At 45.6% G+C, this 17662-nt stretch overlaps 1 protein-coding gene across 1 annotated transcript; it reads right to left on the reverse strand.

Annotated features, from left to right (window-relative positions):
• Positions 1–3438: 3438 nt before the first annotated feature.
• On the reverse strand, positions 3439–4541 carry LOC147964252 (F-box/kelch-repeat protein At3g06240-like). Its single transcript, XM_087529895.1, has 2 exons — positions 3674–4541; positions 3439–3464 (listed from the first exon to the last, which is right to left on the reverse strand). The coding sequence occupies exons 1-2, from the start codon at positions 4539–4541 to the stop codon at positions 3439–3441; spliced, it is 894 nt and encodes a 297-aa protein (XP_087386021.1).
• Between the last annotated feature and the right edge of the window lie 13121 nt (positions 4542–17662).

The following is a 17662-nucleotide window of genomic DNA, read 5'->3' on the forward strand; positions in this document are numbered from 1 at the left end:
GTGGAGCGATGTCTACAACTGCCTTGTGGGTATATATTTGTTCCCTCGCTATCTGCTATCTGCTCGACCGATCGATATTTCAGCAGCGTATATAGAGGAGGTAAACTAAGCCAAGGGTTCCGGTAGCAATCGCATGGTGTTGGATTTGGACTCGGGTTTGTAATAATTTGTCTATGGACCCTAATAATATAACGCTGACGTCCCCTCCCAGGCAACCTTCTTCTCCTTCTTATATCTTTTCATGATTTTTCGTATGCATTTACATATATAGTTGCCATGATGGGTAAAATTCTCTAAAGTTCCCTAAAGAAAATCTCTAAAGTTGCCATTTTCCCATGATTGTTAAGAATTTATATAGAAAAAAAATAGTTGCAATGATTTTGAGAATTTGAATTTTTTTAATAAGTAATTTTTTTAGGAAATAAAAACCCCATATTTTCCATGTGACCATTACACATTTCCACATAAGCTGCCATAATAGGGTTAGCGTTGTGATAACTCATATGTGAGATAGAGCCTCGCTCATCCATCCGGATCTACTTCACTGAGAGAGACCGTCGCCTCTTCGGAGAAGATCCATCTTGGATTCAAGACCCCTAACGGGAAGACCTCAAGACCTCCTCGCGGAGAACCGGTTACCCTATGTATCGTCCCTTGTTGATCGTGGATCGTGTATCTCTTTTGTGTTTCGAGGATCTAGCATATGTGTGATCGTTCTTATTGGTTTGAGTGATTCTCCCATGTTTCTCCCTCGTGTTCTTCGTGTTCTTCGTGGGATTCGCTCCAATCGTGAAAGATCGGCCACCTAGAGTTCTACCCTACATCATAACCCCTCTTTCTCCGTGCTTGGTCGAAACATTATAGTGTGGCATGAAACTCTTATAAAGCAGGTGGCTGTGAAGGATTTTTCGGTCAGAGTAAGACTTCGTATTCCCACATATAAGGCATGGACAACACATAAAACCATTTTGCTTGTTTGCCTCAGCCACTTCAAGAAAATTATGCACGACCTTAATATACTCGGAGGTGCGTCTGTCACTGTACATCCATTGCCGGTTTATCTGCGTGCATTATATATAATTAAGTGTGTCAAAAACCATTACAGAACATAAGTAATCAAATTAATAGAAGTTCATCATCACATTAATACCAAAGTACATACATAGTTCCCATCGAACAACATACAACTCTCTAGAGCATCTAATTAAACCATACATTGAAACTATCTAAAACATTTCAATGCAAGAACAAATGCGATCATAATTGTAACTAGGGTAACAATTGATTCAACGACATAATGATACCAAGCCTCAATATGAATGGCATATTTTCTAATCTTTCTAATATTCAAGCGCATTGCATCCATCTTGATCTTGTGATTATCGACGACATCTGCAACATGCAACTCCACTATCATCTTCTCCTCATTTTTTTTCAATTTTCCCCTCAAATAATTGTTTTCTTCTTCAACTAAATTTAATCTCTCGACAATAGGGTCGGTTGGAATTTCCAGTTCACATACCTCCTAGATAAAAAAAACCTATGTCACGTTGGTCGGCATAATTGTCATAAACACTAAATGAAACAAATAGTTATAAAAGATAATATATACCACATCCGAATTATAGACAGGACGAGGGCCGGCGGAGGTGGATACCAAAACCATCGCACTATATAATAACAAACAATAATAAAAGTAAGAAAATTACACAAGTATCTATCTAAATCATACAAGTAAGATTTTTTTTATTTTAGAAAGAAGATAATATCAAGAGGCTCACCACGGTGGTGTCAGCGACGAGATCGGCGCGGGCGATCGACTGCGGTGAGGACGGGGGCGGGATAGGACGGATCGCCAAAGCTAGACAAATCTTGAGAAAAATGGAGTTTGGACAAGGACTTCGAGAGGAGAAAGCTTAAGTGTGGCTTGGGCATTTCATCGAACACCTCATGTGCATAGGAGGTGAGCTAGAGCACCACAAAGCTCTCCCACAGCCGGCCAAAAAAACAGAGCACTCCACTCCTCTACTCGCGGACAAGGGGGTATATATAGGCATCTCATTGGTCCTCATTTGTGGCTGGATCCGGAACTAAAGGACCCCATTTGATCCCGGTTCCAGCCACGAACCGAGACCAATGGTTGTGGGTCAGGAGCGAGGCCTATTGGTCCCAGTTCGTATCTGGAACCGGGACCAAAGGGGCCAGACGAACTGGGACCAATGCCCCACGAGGCTCGGCCTGCCCCCTGGCCTCATGAACCGGGACCTATGCCCCCATGGGTCCCGGTTCATGACTAAACCGGGATTAATGGGCTTACTCGGCCTGGACCAGCCCTGTTTTCTACTAGTGTTGTAGTTTTTGGCCGAATTGCCATGTATCTTACCCCATAGCTTACTCCTTCCTACCTAGACTATACATATTGTATCCCTACACTTTCTAGGGTTAGCAACGCATAATTAAACAACTTGAGAGAGCTTTGCTCCGTGTATCTCCTCTTTGAGGGACAAGACCTCCAATTGGAGAAGGATTCACTTCGATCATCAAGGCCTCCTACTAGGAAAAGGATTGCCCAAGTAAATCACCAAGGCCCCCATTTCTCCTTTAGATTTGGGGAAGATCTACCTCTCAAGATGTCATCTCCCTTAGGGGTTTGGGAATAACTACCTTAGCTATCTATTTCCCCTTGTTGTGTCTCGATCTTGTGCATCTTGACTTGGATTTTGCGTGGAAGTGCATGTGTGATTGGATCTAGTTCTTGAGTGTTGTTCCCTTTGTGATTCGTTGTGTTCCTGAGTGTTCCCCTTTTGATCCCATTCTCGTGGATTACCGTCTGGCGGTTCTGCCTATGCTGGATGTGGTGGTGGTGATTGTATTGTCAGACATGCTCTTATCACTTGGTATGTTGATTTGTTCCTCTATACTTCCGGCCTTTTTCCCCCTAAATTATGTTTATGAAGCAACGTTTTGGCAACCTGCCTTGTAAGAGGTGTATTCCTGACCATAGTGCGTTGAACGATATTAGGTTGTCGAATTCATGTACACTTTTCAGATATGCGAACATTTTTCAAATTCATGAATATATTTTTATTTTGTAAAAACAATTGGCAACATTTTTTCAAATTCATCAACCCTTTTTAAAGTCTTGAACATTTTTCAAAACCGTGAACATTTTTCCAATCGATGATTTTTTTTAAAAAAATCTGTGAGTATTTTCAAATTCGTGATTCTTTTCGAATTCATTTACTTTTTTCCAAACCCCTGAACATTTTTCAATTTTGTGAAATTTTCTCAAATCCGTGAACATGCATAATGTGCCAAAAATGAAAAACAAAGTATTTTCTATAATTTGAACAAAAGATTAGAAATTTATTCATACAATAATAAGAACACATTTTAAGAGGTTTTAAGGGCAAGGAGATAATTTGACTATGTCGGCATCTAGGTCTTGGCCGAGATAAAACTACCTAAGCGAAAATTGCAAAGACTGATTCTGCAATCAAAGGTGCCTGATGTCTTTGTGACATCCGTCCATGCGTTGGTGCAAGGATCGTAGATTCGCACAGCTTGTGCTGGTTTGTGATAGAAAGAGCACTGAAAGAGTAGCCTTTCACCATCATGTGTCATCCCCAAAGGGGTGTAGAGTTGGATATGTGGATCCATAGGGATTGCATACGTCTTGTCCCAAATGCCCTATTTGGATCAGTGAGAAGCCATATGTCGGTGAACCGAGCCTTTGACGACTGAACCACACAAAGAGTATCCTTGAGCTCAGCCATAGAGATTTCCTTCCACAACTTGTAGACACCTTCAATCGGCGGGCCTTCAATCTTCGTCTTCCACTTCTCGCTCTGGAGGTCGAAGCAATATATATTCCGGTCTCCCTCGCGTGACCCTAAGGCGTGCAGGACGCCATTCACGACGGCCACACAGCTCGAGCTGCACGTTACACGGGCTGGGGGCGACGGCGCCGGTTTCCACCCGGTGTCGCCTCTTACGGCGCGGACCTCGCAGCTCACGCTGTCTATGAGACGGACCAACTTGTACTCGCCCGATGGGACAGCGCGTCCCAAGCCGAAGGCGACGTTGGCGTGCCTGCAAATGTACCTCCAAGCGCTGAGCGGATCCAATTCCGACGACGACATGTCGAGCCGCGGGCAGGTCACGAGCACATCTCCGGTGGCCGGCTCAACCACGCGTGTACTGAAACTATCATTTACAACGCAGATGAGGTCGCCACCGCTGAGCTTCCTGGTGCCACCTCCGTCGTGGCCGCGGGACTCGGCGTGGCCGCAGGACTCGTGCGCGGCGACGAAGTCCGGGCCGGAGATGAGGGCGCACCACTCGCTGGAGACGCATCGGAATCTGCACGCCGACTTCACCGGCACTCTGGTGAGGATCTCGAAGATGATCTCGTCTGGTAAGGAGACGGCGCCGGCTGTCGATGGAATCTCTGCGCTGCTGGCTGCGGCCGCGGCGGTTGACCTAGGATGATGGAGGCGTCGTTTGGGCGAGGGTGGAACGGGTGATCGCTGAGGCGTCATGGTGGTGGTGGGTGTTGGTGCTAATCTTGTTACATTGCTTAATTCAAATATTTCATTCGTCCTTAGCTCCATGCACTAGTTCTGTAGGGTACTGTGTACGTGCATGTGTTTTCAACTTGTAGCCTGAAACGTGCTTGTTCACGTTGAGGTGTGTTTTTTTTTTTCTATTTTTGTGTTAAGTTGCAGGTAGTTGGCACGGCACATGTAACGTGCTGCATACTTTAGTTATGGGCTGACCCGAGAGTCTAGGTTTAGCCGGATCGTGTGTGTATTGTTGGGCCACAACGCCGAGTCGTGGGATGGCACGATTCATCTGGAGTTGTGGCGTAACTTTAGGATCTTGATTCTCGTTGAATAAAGGAAAGAGAAGGAAAAGCCGAGGAAGTTACGCGGCGCAAAAATCATCTCCTTCCTTGTGTCGTTCTGCTGCGTGCGTCTCTCGCCGCCACCGTGATCGCGTGAGTTTCCTGTCTGTGACCTAACAGTGGGCGGCCGCACGCTCGGCGACCGACGCGGTCTCGTCGAGACGGCGCGACGAGGAGGGACGTGGATTTTTAGAACATCTGCACCCGGGCCCTGCTATCCTAGCCGTCCAACATTGCTTTAAGATCTGTGCAACGCAACTAACTTTCTATCTGAAATTTTCTCTTTTTTGTTTCTCTCACATAAAACTTGTTTTGAAGTTCAAACCTTTGCAGCATGGCAAAGCTTTCTATCTAGAATCTAGGATAAATCTTTCAGATTTTTTGGTCAAAAATAAATATACAAAGTTTGACCAAAAAATCTGAAAGTCAAACTTTGTATATTTATTTTTGATCAAAAAATCTGAAAGATTTATCCTAGATTCTAGATAGAAAGCTTTGCCACGCTGCAAAGGTTTGAACTTCAAAACAAGTTTTATACGAGAGAAATAAAAAAGAGAAATGTGTTTGCACGAATCGCGAAGCGCAGAATGAATGGCTAGATAGAGAGGGCCTGGGTGCAGGTGTTCTATTATATATTTTCGCGACGAGAAGGGCCTGATCCGTGGAGCGGTGGAGAGGTTGGCGAGGTTCTCATGGAGATGCCATCTATGTCTACAATTGCCTCGTGGATCTACTAGACCCGATCGATCAGCAGCCTATTCAGGAGGTAAAGTAGCAATCGCGTCGTGTCGGATTTAGACTCGGCTTTGTAATTGGGATACCTATTTCTTTTTCATATAAAAAATCCTTTTTCTTTTGCAATTTTTCATATGAAAAAGCTGTGCAACCTGCTCTTGTTTGCGAAGCTTAGAATTCAGTAAAGGACATATATGCCGCTATGTCTGGATGCCCCAGGGATTCTTCTTCTTTTTTCCTCTTTTTTTTCCTCGGAAGCTCACGCTATCTACAAGGTCCTCACAACTCATGCTGTCTATGAGGTAAAGCGACCGTGTTTTACAAAGAAAAAAGTAAATGTTGTTCAAAAAAAGTAAATGACATATTGTTGCGAAAAGATAAATTTATTTTTGTGAAGAGCTTCAGCGGGGTGCCTAATAAGAACTTCTTTGATTCACAGGATTCTTAAAACACAGAAATAAAAGAAAACACCAAATAAGAGTGTCACGTCCTCCTACAAGATTACAAGACTGACTATAGTAACTTGCCCCAGTGAATGTTCGACATCACACATAAGACAAGGGAATTGTAACAACAGGTTTGAGCGAAAATTTCCTCCAAAACATAGTGGAATTCAATCCTTTGAAAACAAATTCATAAGCATTTCAATCCTATATATCATACGGATGGTACAAACGACTTCAACGATGGATTTATGCACTCCGGTGAAAATAACAAGATCTTTGATCGGACCATGTCAACACGTGCCTGTGTGGTCTCCTTGCTGAAGGTGGTGGAGTGAAGCTTTGCTTTGGGGATGAGAATCCAGAGTTCAACCTTGTTGTGGACACGCCATCATCGACGCATGTGCAGCGATTCCTTCTTGAAGGTGTAGCCTAGAAGTTGTATATTTTTCCTTTCTGACTGTGTCTTGTAACATAGGGTTAGTGGCTATCTGGGAGAGTTACTGTCGCGAGGTATACGGCCTTAGGATTTGTTTTTCGCTTTATTTTCAGGTCGAGATTGTTCGGTTGATGGATTTTGCATTATAAATAATATATAGCTGCATGCATTGTTCTGATGCAGAGACCAAAGGCAGAGCCGGGCCGGTAAATTCCGGGGCCGTGTGCGAAACTAAGAAATGATGTCCTGTTTTACTAAAATGAACTAATGAACTATTATCATGTAGTATATGATATAGTGTCTTACATAATAATTGGATATGTAAAAAAATTATACCTATTCAACTCCTGTTTGCATAATACTACACTGTTGTTTAACAAGGAGGCAAGAACCGGTCTCTAACAATATCTGTCAAAAGTTAATTAGGATTTATGGAATTAGAAATTAGGAGGAGCTGAAGATAGTTATAAAGGACTCGCTACCGGTAGGCTACCTGTTTTGAAGCCGTGAAGCACCTGGAGTCGATCGCCGGTCGATCTGACAAGGCGAGATCGATCCGACGAGGCGACAAGTCTAGAACTTAGGAGTGGAAGGCAGCAACTGCAGCAGCGTGAATTACTTGCGGCTTGCCGATCGATACGATGAGGGCTGAAGGCATGAGGCGATGAAGATTGAGGGCATGAGGCGAAGCCGTGAAGGAGACGATCCCGTTTCCTGTAACGACGCTGACGCACCTGCTATTAGAAGTTTGCGATTGATCTAGTCCATGATCTCTTTTTTTTTCTTGAGAGCGACGATCCCGTTTCCTTCTCGATCGAGGCATCGAACAACATTTTTTTAAGGAACATCAATCGAGCAGACGAGCAGCAGCGTCCCAACGACAGCGCACCCAGCGGCCCAGGCCTGCTATGACAGTCTTTTCTTTAAAATACTACGCCTATATACAGATTTTGGGGCCCCAAAAAATTAGGGGCCTGTGTGGACTGCACATATTTTACAACTATTGGCCCGGCCCTGGCCGGAGGTTATCCTCCTTTTCAAAAAAATCATGAGAAACATAGGAGGAAAAGTCTAATGATTGAACTTCTCTAATAACCCTATGAGTTTCCTTCAAATCAAAGGAGCCCTAAGCTTGGTTTCAAAATCTGAACCATTTAGAGTACCCCAAAGACCCGAGAACAGGACAATAGCCCCAATCTCCTATCATTTGCCCTCACCCAGATCAAGAACCCCCCCCCCCCCCCCCACAGATTGAGGTGCACGCTCCTAACCCATCATATCTTTAATGACACAACAGTGAAAAGAAAGCTACGAAACACTAGAAAACAGGTGATCACTGCCCAATCACTCCATGTAAAGGTCATTTGCCATCACCAGAAACATGACGTTAAGTAGTTGTTGTTAGAGTTATATTGATGATGACCTTTGGCCTTTTGTACTCTTACCTTTTGGCATCCTCATGTACATCATTTATATGATGGCTTTGGCCTCCTTGTAATATAAGTTGCTTTCCTAACATGGTATTAGAGCTCTAGGTTTTCTTGGCACGCGCAACTTGTGCTTCTTTCGATCCTATCTCGCGTCCGCTATTGCTCTCGGCGTCGCTGTGTTCTTCCCTACCGGCAGACACTGCTCCTTCAGCGTGGCTGTTCCCTGCTTCTCCCCCACGCCTGCGCCACGATCTGCTCTGCTAGGCGGGAAGGATAGGCCCAATCCAATCGCCCACCTGTCCGCCTCGTGCCGATCTGGTGCGCGGCTGTCACCAGTCTGCCGCGGCCGCGTCTGGGTGCCGACATCCAGTCCCGATCTGGCGCTTGATCTGGTGACGCGCCGCTGCATCTTCTAGCCGCTGGCTAGCCACAGCCGTCCACCAAGTGCGCCGCCGCCGACTGTCCGTCTTCTTGGCTCCCGCGCGATCTGGTCCTGTGCCAGCCGCTGTTCCACTGAGTGCTGGCTCTGTGTTTTCCGCTGCTGCATGTTGCTCCCGTCTCGGCTGCCGCTTGATTTCCGTCATTTCGCTGACACAAGAGAATCGATCCACCTACCTGTCTGTCTGTCTGTGTACAGCGTGCTCCGGCCTCAATTGCTCTTCTTTGGGCTGCTTCATGCTGGTGTACGTGCGTGTATCCTACACTGCCTATATTGCTCTTTTGGGCTCCCGGTGGGCAGCGGTGTAATGCCCCGGATACAACTTTCCATATTTGTAACTCCGACTCTTGCCTTTTCTGGAGATGCGATATGAGATTCCCTTCGTGGTTGGGTTTGGTCTTCATTTTGCATTTTGTTCATGTCATGCATTTCATATCATGTCATCATGTGCATCTCATTTGCATACGTGTTCGTCTCATGCATCCGAGCATTTTCCCCGTTGTCCGTTTTGCAATCCGACACTCCTACGTGCACCGGCGCACCCCTCTTGTCTCTTTTCGTGAGCGGGTGTTAAACGTTCTCGGAATGGACCGGGATTTGCCAAGTGGCCTTGATACACCACCGGTAGACAGCCCGTCAAATTTCGTGCCATTTGGAGTCCGTTTGATGCTCCAACAGTTAACCGGGTAACCGGGAAGGCCTCTTTTGTGTTGCAGCCCAACACCCCTCCAAAATGGCCCAATAACCCATCCAAACCACTCTCATGTCCTCCGTCGTCGGATCACGATTGTGTGGGCGAAAACTACACTCCATTTAGACACTCCTACCTCCTCCTACCTATAAATAGACGCCCCTCCCCGAATTTTCGCACAGATGAACCCTAAATCCACCCTCCTCGCGCCGCCGGATATGTCCGCCCGATGACCGGCCACGTCCAACCGCCGCCGCCACGTCCCTCCGTCCAATCCGAGGCCACCACGTCCTCACTGCCGCCTCCCTCCCCCACTCACCGGCCGCAACCTGTCCTCGCCGGCTCCTCTCCACCGTGTGGCCCAGGGAAGCCCATCGCGGGCCCGCCCGGGCCCGGGCGCCGCCACCGCTCTCTCGCGGCAACCCTATGCGCCCGTGGCGCCCTAGCCCCGCCGTCCGCCGCCTTGGCCGGCGACCGCCGCCGCAGCGCCTCACCGGCGCCCCTCTCCGCCGCCTCGTCTCCTTCCCCGCCGCCCATCCTTCGCCGAAGCGCGCCGACCTCGCCGGATCTGCGAGCCGTGCCGCCCGACCTCCAGTTGCTCCGCCCGACCCCGCCGCCTTCGCCCGTCGCCGGCGATCAACTCCGGTGACCCGCTCCGCCGACGACCACTCCCCTCGCCGTGCCCAGACGCCGGCGTTCGACCGGCTCCGCCACCGCCTTCGGGTCGATCAGGGAGGAGCCCCGATCCACCTGCACATTGACTTTGGCCTGCTCGCTGCGGGCCTAGTTAGCTGGGTCCACCAAGCCGACCCACGGGCCGCTAGGTGAGCGCCACGACCCTATTCCCCGCCCGAGCGCTGATTATGCTATCTGTCGCTCAACCTCCTTTTTTTCACGAAGTCCCGGAAGTCCATGCTATTTTATGCCCCCGTTCATCGCCTCATATCTCCATGACCGTAGCTCCGTTTCATGCGCACGATATATCAAAATGTTCACTGTGAGATGCTCTTCATTTAATTCCATTGTGGCATGCTTGTTTGAGTCCATAATGAGGCCCTAATCATTGATGCAATATTGCTATAAAATGTTTACTGCTGCTACTTATCAGTTTAGGGTGATTTGTCATTTTTGTCACATTTGATGTGTGCTTCATATAGGCATGAGCTCTACATGTGTTTTGATCTATGCCATTCCATCTTTACAGAGGTGCTTGCCATGTATTTTTGTGATTCATGTGGTGACTAGCACAAGCATGCAAAGTAGCCTTCGTGATATTGCTGATTTCAGGGAATTTTGCTAAGTCTTGTGCCTGTTGTTATTTCTATGCCATGTAAACATGATGCTACAGTGGGATACATGCTTATTTTGAGTTGCTTCAGTAAGGATGTTTTGAACATATGGTTATGATCTATCCATCCATGCCCCTGTTTGCAATTATGGAGTGACCTATCATGTCTTAATCTTGCTCTACTTTTGCTATAAAATGTTCCTGGCAGATTGTTTACGTGTTAATCAATTTTGCCATGGTTGTTGTTAGTGATCCATGCATGATATGAACTTGCTCTTGCCTTGGTTAGCTTCATGAACATGTCTTCTTGCTGTTAGTATGCTTATCTTGTCATGCAATGCCTTGTGGTGAGTGGTTTGAGCTTGCAAAGTTGCCTTCATAACTCTGTTTATGCCAGACTCTGTTTTCTGCTAAGTCTGAAACTGTTAATAAAACTTGCTATGTTTACATGGGTGCCATCGTATCTTCTGTGCCTTTTTGGCTTATGATCAGTAAGGGACTTTTGTTCTATGCATTTAGTAGATTCATGCCATGCCTTGTATTGCTATGATATGTTCCTGTAGCATGTTGTTAGATTGCTCTAAACATTGCTTCCTGATGCTGTTTATGCCATGTTAGTATTTTCACTAAGTCTGTGAAGCTGATATCCTTTGCACTTTTGCCATGCCTGTTTGAACCTGCTCTTGTGTGATTTAGCCGTAGCTCCGTGTTCATGTTTTGTCAAGCATCTTGAGTACATCACTTTCATATCCTGTGTGGTTATGTTGGAGTGAAGGAGCTTAGTTTCTTGTTGCATTCTAAATGGCATCGTGCTGTTAATCGCAGGAATGTGCCATTCTTGTTTTGCTTGCCATTTGCAAACCGTGCATCCGTTTCCGGTGATCTTTATATCGATTTCAACCAAAATCATCTCATCTTTCCAGGGACACACTTGGTTTGCCAAGTTGATGCCTTGATCATTCTTTCCCTTCCGGAGCTCGCATATGCATTGCATATCACATCTCGCATGTCATGCCATGTTTTGCATCATGTTGCTTGCGCATTGCACCGTGATTGATTGTTGGTCATTTACTTGTGTTATTGATTTGGATAGAACCGGGAGACGAGTATGTGATGAGGAACCTGTTGAGTACGCTTTCGAGGATCAAGCTTTCGACAACTATGAGAACTTTGCAGGCAAGATGACCATACCCTCGAAATCACTTCTATCTTTGCTTACTAGTTGATCGCTCTATTGCTATGCCGCGCTACCTACCACTTGCTATATCATGCCTCCCATATTTCCATGTCAAGCCCCTAACCCACCTTTCCAAGCAAACCGTTGCTTGGCTATGTTACCGCTTTGCTCAGCCCCTCTTATAGCGTTGCTAGTTGCAGGTGACGATGAAGCTGGTTTCATGTTAGAACATGGATATTGTTGGGATATCACTATTATATCTTATTTAATTAATGCATCTATATACTTGGTAAAGGGTGGAAGGCTCATCCTTATTCCTGGTGTTTTGTTCCACTCTTACCGCCTTAGTGTCCGTCATACCGGTGCTATGTTCCTTGATTTTGCGTTCCTTACGCGGTTGGGTGTTATGGGAACCCCTTGACAGTTCGCTTTGAATAAAACTCTTCCAACAAGGCCCAACCTTGGTTTTACATTTGCCTAACAACCTATATCTTTCCCTTGGGAGTAATTAACCTGAGGGTCATCTTTATTTTAACCCCCCCGGGCCAGTGCTTCTCTAAGCGTTGGTCCGAACCAGAGCCACTTGCGGTGCCACCTCGGGGAAACTTGAGAGCTGGTTTTAGCTGTACGTAGTGTTCATCCGGTGTTGCCCTGAGAATGAGATATGTGCAGCTCCTATTGGGATGTTGGCGCATCGGGCGGTCTTGCTGGTCTTGTTTTTACCATTATCGAAATGTCTTGTAAACGGGATTCTGAGACTGATCGGGTCTTCCCGGGAGAAGGAATATCCTTTGTTGATCGTGAGAGCTTGTGATGGGCTAAGTTGGGACACCCCTGCAGGGTATAAACTTTCGAGAGCCATGCCCGCGGTTATGTGGCAGATGAGAATTTGTTAATATCCGGTTGTAGAAAACTTGACACTTAACTTAAGTAAAATGAATCAACCACGTGTGTAGCCGTGATGGTCTCTTCTCGACGGAGTCCGGAAAGTGAACACGGTTCTTGTGTTATGCTTGAACGTAAATAGTTTCAGCATCACTTCTTGATCACTTCTAGTTCACGACCGTTGCGTTGCTTCTCTTCTCGCTCTTATTTACGTAAGTTAGCCACCACATGTGTGCTCTTCCAGGAAGCACATTTGTGCTCACGGAAAGCACACCCGTGTTCCACTACCTTCGAGCAAACTCACGCTTCGCGTTGAAGCACATATGTGGTCAACCGTGGAGCACATCTGGGACACGTCCCCGCTTCACCCATCATAGTAAATGTATGCCTCGTAGCGAAGCATACCTGTGAGTTCTACGATGAAGCACACATGTGCATCTCCTTCTTTGGAGCACGCATGTGCTTCACCATTTTCCTTTTCCAAGCACAGTTGTGCTCCATCCGCCGGAGCACACCTACTTCACGGTGAAGCACACAATGCTCAGCCTTTGGGGCCCATATATGTTTCACCCTTTTCCCCTGCTTAACCGTGGGGGAGCACACTTAGTCTTGGTGGAGAAGCACACCTATGCTTCGGCGGAAATCACACCTGTGCTCCACCCGCACGCCTGCGCTTTACATGAGCGCATCTGTTACTCACATCATAACATCAATTTCAAGTCAAGACAAAACATTGATAATATAATATGTTTTTTTAAGTTTTATATTTTAAAATTTAAAAAATGTTCGCTTCTTTTGAAAAAATGTTTGAAAATTCAAAAAATGTATAATTCCAAAATCTCAGAAAATCACATTTGTTGAAATTGGTTAACAAATTCAAAGAATGTTCAGGAGTTTAAATATTTATTCACAAATTCAAAATGTTTTTGAATTTTCCAACAAATCATATTTAAAAAATAATAAATTCAACAAAAATTCACGTTTTCAATTTAGTTCATGTTTTTTCAAAAGCGTTTAAGATTTCCAAAAAATGTTCGCGTTTTCACAAAATATTCAAGTTTTAAAAAAGATGTTCACAAATTTGAAAATGTCCGCGTTTCATGATATACAACGACACGCCAATTAAGAAAATAAGGGCTAGTTCTTTTGCTGGCTTCTAGGATAAGCTTGAATAAGCTGCCTCCTACCCACTTTATCTAGAAGTCCAAACAAAAAAAAATAGAAGCCTAGTATGTAAGATTTGACTAGTGGACGTATAACAAAATTTGATTGGGCTTATAGAATAAGCTAGGTAGGGGGCAGCTTATTCTGAAAGCCCAAAAGTGCGAGAAGAAGAACTAGCCCTAAATCTCAATAAGTACATCGGCACGCGAGAGGTTGCACTATCACTAGGTCTTGGCTTTGATCCCTCGCAGTGTTAGATTGGATCGATGGAAGCGTTCCTACTCCTTCGTAGAGGAGCCGCGGGTATATATTGATTGTGGACAGAAACAGCCTCTGCCTTGGCGTACAAGAAGCCCAGCGATCGCAAGGATCAGCGAGATAGAGATAGAAGATTAAACAGGAGAGGAAAGATAGAGATGGTAGTTGAGATTACATAATGTGAATATCTCTAAGTCTAACACCCTCCCTTAATCTGAACTACCTATCCTAAATTAAGATTGTTCTTGAATGCTTCAAATGGCTTGTACGACAGAGCTTTAGTGAATCCGTCGGCCACTTGATCTCTGGAAGGAATGAAGCGAATCTCCAGCTTCTTTTCTGCAACCCTTTCTCGTACAAAGTGAAAGTCTATCTCAATATGCTTGGTTCTGGCATGAAAGACAGGATTAGCACTTAAATAAGTGGCACCCAAATTATCACACCATAGGCATGAAATACGGTGTTGTTTCACACCAAATTCTTCAAGCAAAGATTCAAGCCAAATAATTTCAGCAGTAGCATTCGCCAATGATTTGTACTCGGCCTCAGTGCTTGACCTTGAGACTGTTGCTTGTTTCCTCGCACTCCAAGAAATAAGATTAGAACCAAAGAAAACAGCAAAACCACCTGTTGATTTTCTATCATCACTGCAACCTGCCCAGTCTGCATCAGAGAAAGCACTAACAAGTGTAGAGTTGGACCGTCCAAAATGAAGTCCCAAACCTACAGTGTGTTTGACATACCGAATGATCCTCTTAACAGCTGTCCAATGAGAAGAAGTGGGAGCATTTAGGTATTGACATACTTTGTTAACAACAAAAGAAATATCTGGTCGTGTCAAGGTTAAATATTGCAAGGCTCCAACAACACTTCTGTATTTGCTGCTTTCTTCCTCCTTAAGTAGCTCCCCTTCGTATGCTGACAATTGTTCTGATGAAGATAATGGTGTGGGTGATGCCTTGCAATCCTTCATTCCCATCCGAGCCAAGAGTTCAGTGGCATATTTTTCTTGTTTCAATACTATACCATCCTGAACCTTTTTAACTTCAATGCCTAAAAAGAAGCTCAAATCACCAAGATCCTTTAAAGCAAACTCTGAGCTTAGATCATGCAAAAAGGGCATCTATAGCATTCTGAGAGGAGCTTGCAACTATAATATCGTCAACATACATGAGCACAAAGATAAGAGTGTTTGCCTTATTGTATATGAAGAGAGATGTGTCAGCCTTTGATGCAATAAAGCCAAGACGTTTTAACTGCATACTTAACCTGGAGTACCATGCTCTAGGTGCTTGTTTCAAACCATAAAGAGCTTTGTCAAGTTTGCATACGTAATGAGGTTTTTGTTTGTTTTCATAACCTGGTGGTTGCCTCATGTAGACCTTCTCTTCCAGAACACCATGCAAAAACGCGTTCTGTACGTCTAGCTGCCTTATGCTCCATCCCCTAGACACAGCAATAGCTAGGACAAGTCTGATGGTTGTAGTTTTTACCACAGGGCTAAATGTATCCTCATAATCAATACCATAACGCTGCTTAAAACCTTTAGCAACGAGACGTGCTTTATACCTGTCAATGGAGCCATCAGCCTTTTTCTTGATCCTATACACCCATTTATAGTCAATAATGTTTTTACCTTTTCGGTTTGGCACCAAGTGCCATGTTTTGTTTCTCATTAAGGCTGTATATTCCTCATCCATATCCTTTTTCCACTGCTGATCTCCAAGTGCGTCATCCAATTTTGTTGGCTCGCCTGAAATGCACAACATGCCATACGGAATAGTGCCATCAGTTCTTATTTTTTGATTTTTAATACCTTTTTGTAGCCGAGTTGTAATTCTTGACGTGGTTGGTGGAGGCTGCTGTACACGCTGGCGCACGGCATTGCTGGTCGCAGAAGATCCTGGAGAGGAATCGGGAGATGCCACACCGGATCCAGTGGCCACGGATGTGGTTAGCTCATTCGGCACCGCACCGTCATTTGCCGCAGAAGATCCTGCGCCAGGTGAGCCTGTCGGGCGCGTGTGCTGATCGCGCCTCGTGATTGGCTGCATGCGCGAGCCGTTCAAGGATGATTCCCAGCGTGGAGGCGTGGCGGCCGCGGATTGCATCGCCCGCGCCTGGCCATGCAGACTGGTTGGCTCGCGATCCGGGGCGAATATCCGCGCCCGATCCGAGAAGGATTGGCGCGCAGGGGTGGCAGGCGCCACCAGATCGTCCTCGTTCGCCGCGCCAGCTTCGTCCTCTTCTTGCACATGAAATATAGCATCTTTTTGGACAAGATTTTGATCATTTTGACCGTTTTGAACTCCATTTTCTTCAGAGACCTGCACACACGGAAGACAAGGGCTGGTTCCAGTAGGAGTATTATCATCATGTTGGTTAGTGCAATTGTTTCCCCCGTGATCAAAATCTCGAAGTGTGGTTGGAAGAAGAAGAATCTCTTGACGAAGTAGAGCGCCGGCATTGGGATGGAGAGATTCAAACGGAAAAATGGATTCATCAAACACAACATCGCGAGATATATAAACTCGGCCTCATGTGCATAGGAGGTGAACTAGAGCACCACAAAGCCCTCCCCTTGCCGGCCAGAAAAAACAGAGCAATGGAGTGCTCTGCTCGTGGGCGAGGGATATATATAGCCACCTCATTGGTCCCAATTCGTGGCTGGAATCGGGACTAAAGGCCACCCTTTGGTCTTGGTTCCAGCCACAAACCGGGACCAATTGATGTGGGCCAGGAGCGAGGCCCATTAATCTTGATTTGTCCCGGGTCGTGTTAAAACCGGGACAAATGGGTCCAGACAAACCGGGACCAATGCCCCACGAGGCCGGCCGACCCCCTGGGCTCACAAACCAGGACGTATGGCCCCATGGGTCCCAGTTCGTAACTGAACCGGGACTAATGGACTGGCCAGGCCTGGACCAAAGCCCTGTTTTCTACTAGTGCTCTGACCGTTCTATAGAAACTATCTATCTACCGTCCATTGATTCAAGGATGAATCAAAAGACTACGACAAACCACAGCTTGTGTTGCTGCATTCTCCAGCCAACAAGGCCAACAACAGCTAGCTAGCTATGCTTTCGTTCAAAAGCAGCCTTTTATACGGCCGATGCACACTTGGCTGGCTGGCTAGCTATTTGGCTAACTCCATAAATTTGGTGATAAGCTTTCGTGTTTTTGCCAACACTTCATATGTAATCCTTGCTAGCTTGTGTTATGTACGTACAAGCTAGCTTTTTATCAATTATACTCCAGGTCAAATGGAAATGTGATAGCCTTTTGGATTACCCGGTGAAATACGTTAAGTGTTTGGTGAGATGCCTACAAAAAGGTGATCAAATAGTTGGATGCCATACATGCTTAACATGCTGCTTTGTGTTAGCAGTGAACAGAATTTGTGTTCTTGCTGTTGCGTATGTTGCTCAAAACGTGGGCAAAAGAAATGTTTGGTTCCGTTATTTCTACTTTCCCGGAAAATGGAGTTACTGTGTGCGACCGCCCTGCGCGGACCAGTTCAAAACCGTGTGACTATTAGTACTAGTTAAATACTTGGCAATATTACAATATTTTTAGTAAAATGCTAGTATATGGATTTACGGAGTAGTACTAAATGGTTCATAATTGTGTTGATCAGATCAACTGACTGACCAATCAGAATGAAGATCGTCATGCAGAAAAATTTGTTTGCTTTCCTTCCAATTTTACTGAAATAAATGAGCAGGCCGTAAATTCAATGGATGTGCCAGTAGTGTTAGAATGAGCAAGCTAGCCACGAGACATTACACATTTTTGGCAGCAACGGTT

The sequence above is a fragment of the Triticum urartu genome, chromosome 6A (assembly GCF_056163025.1).
Source record: "Triticum urartu cultivar PI428250 chromosome 6A, HENAU_Tu73, whole genome shotgun sequence".
NCBI classification, from domain to species: Eukaryota; Viridiplantae; Streptophyta; class Magnoliopsida; order Poales; family Poaceae; genus Triticum; species Triticum urartu.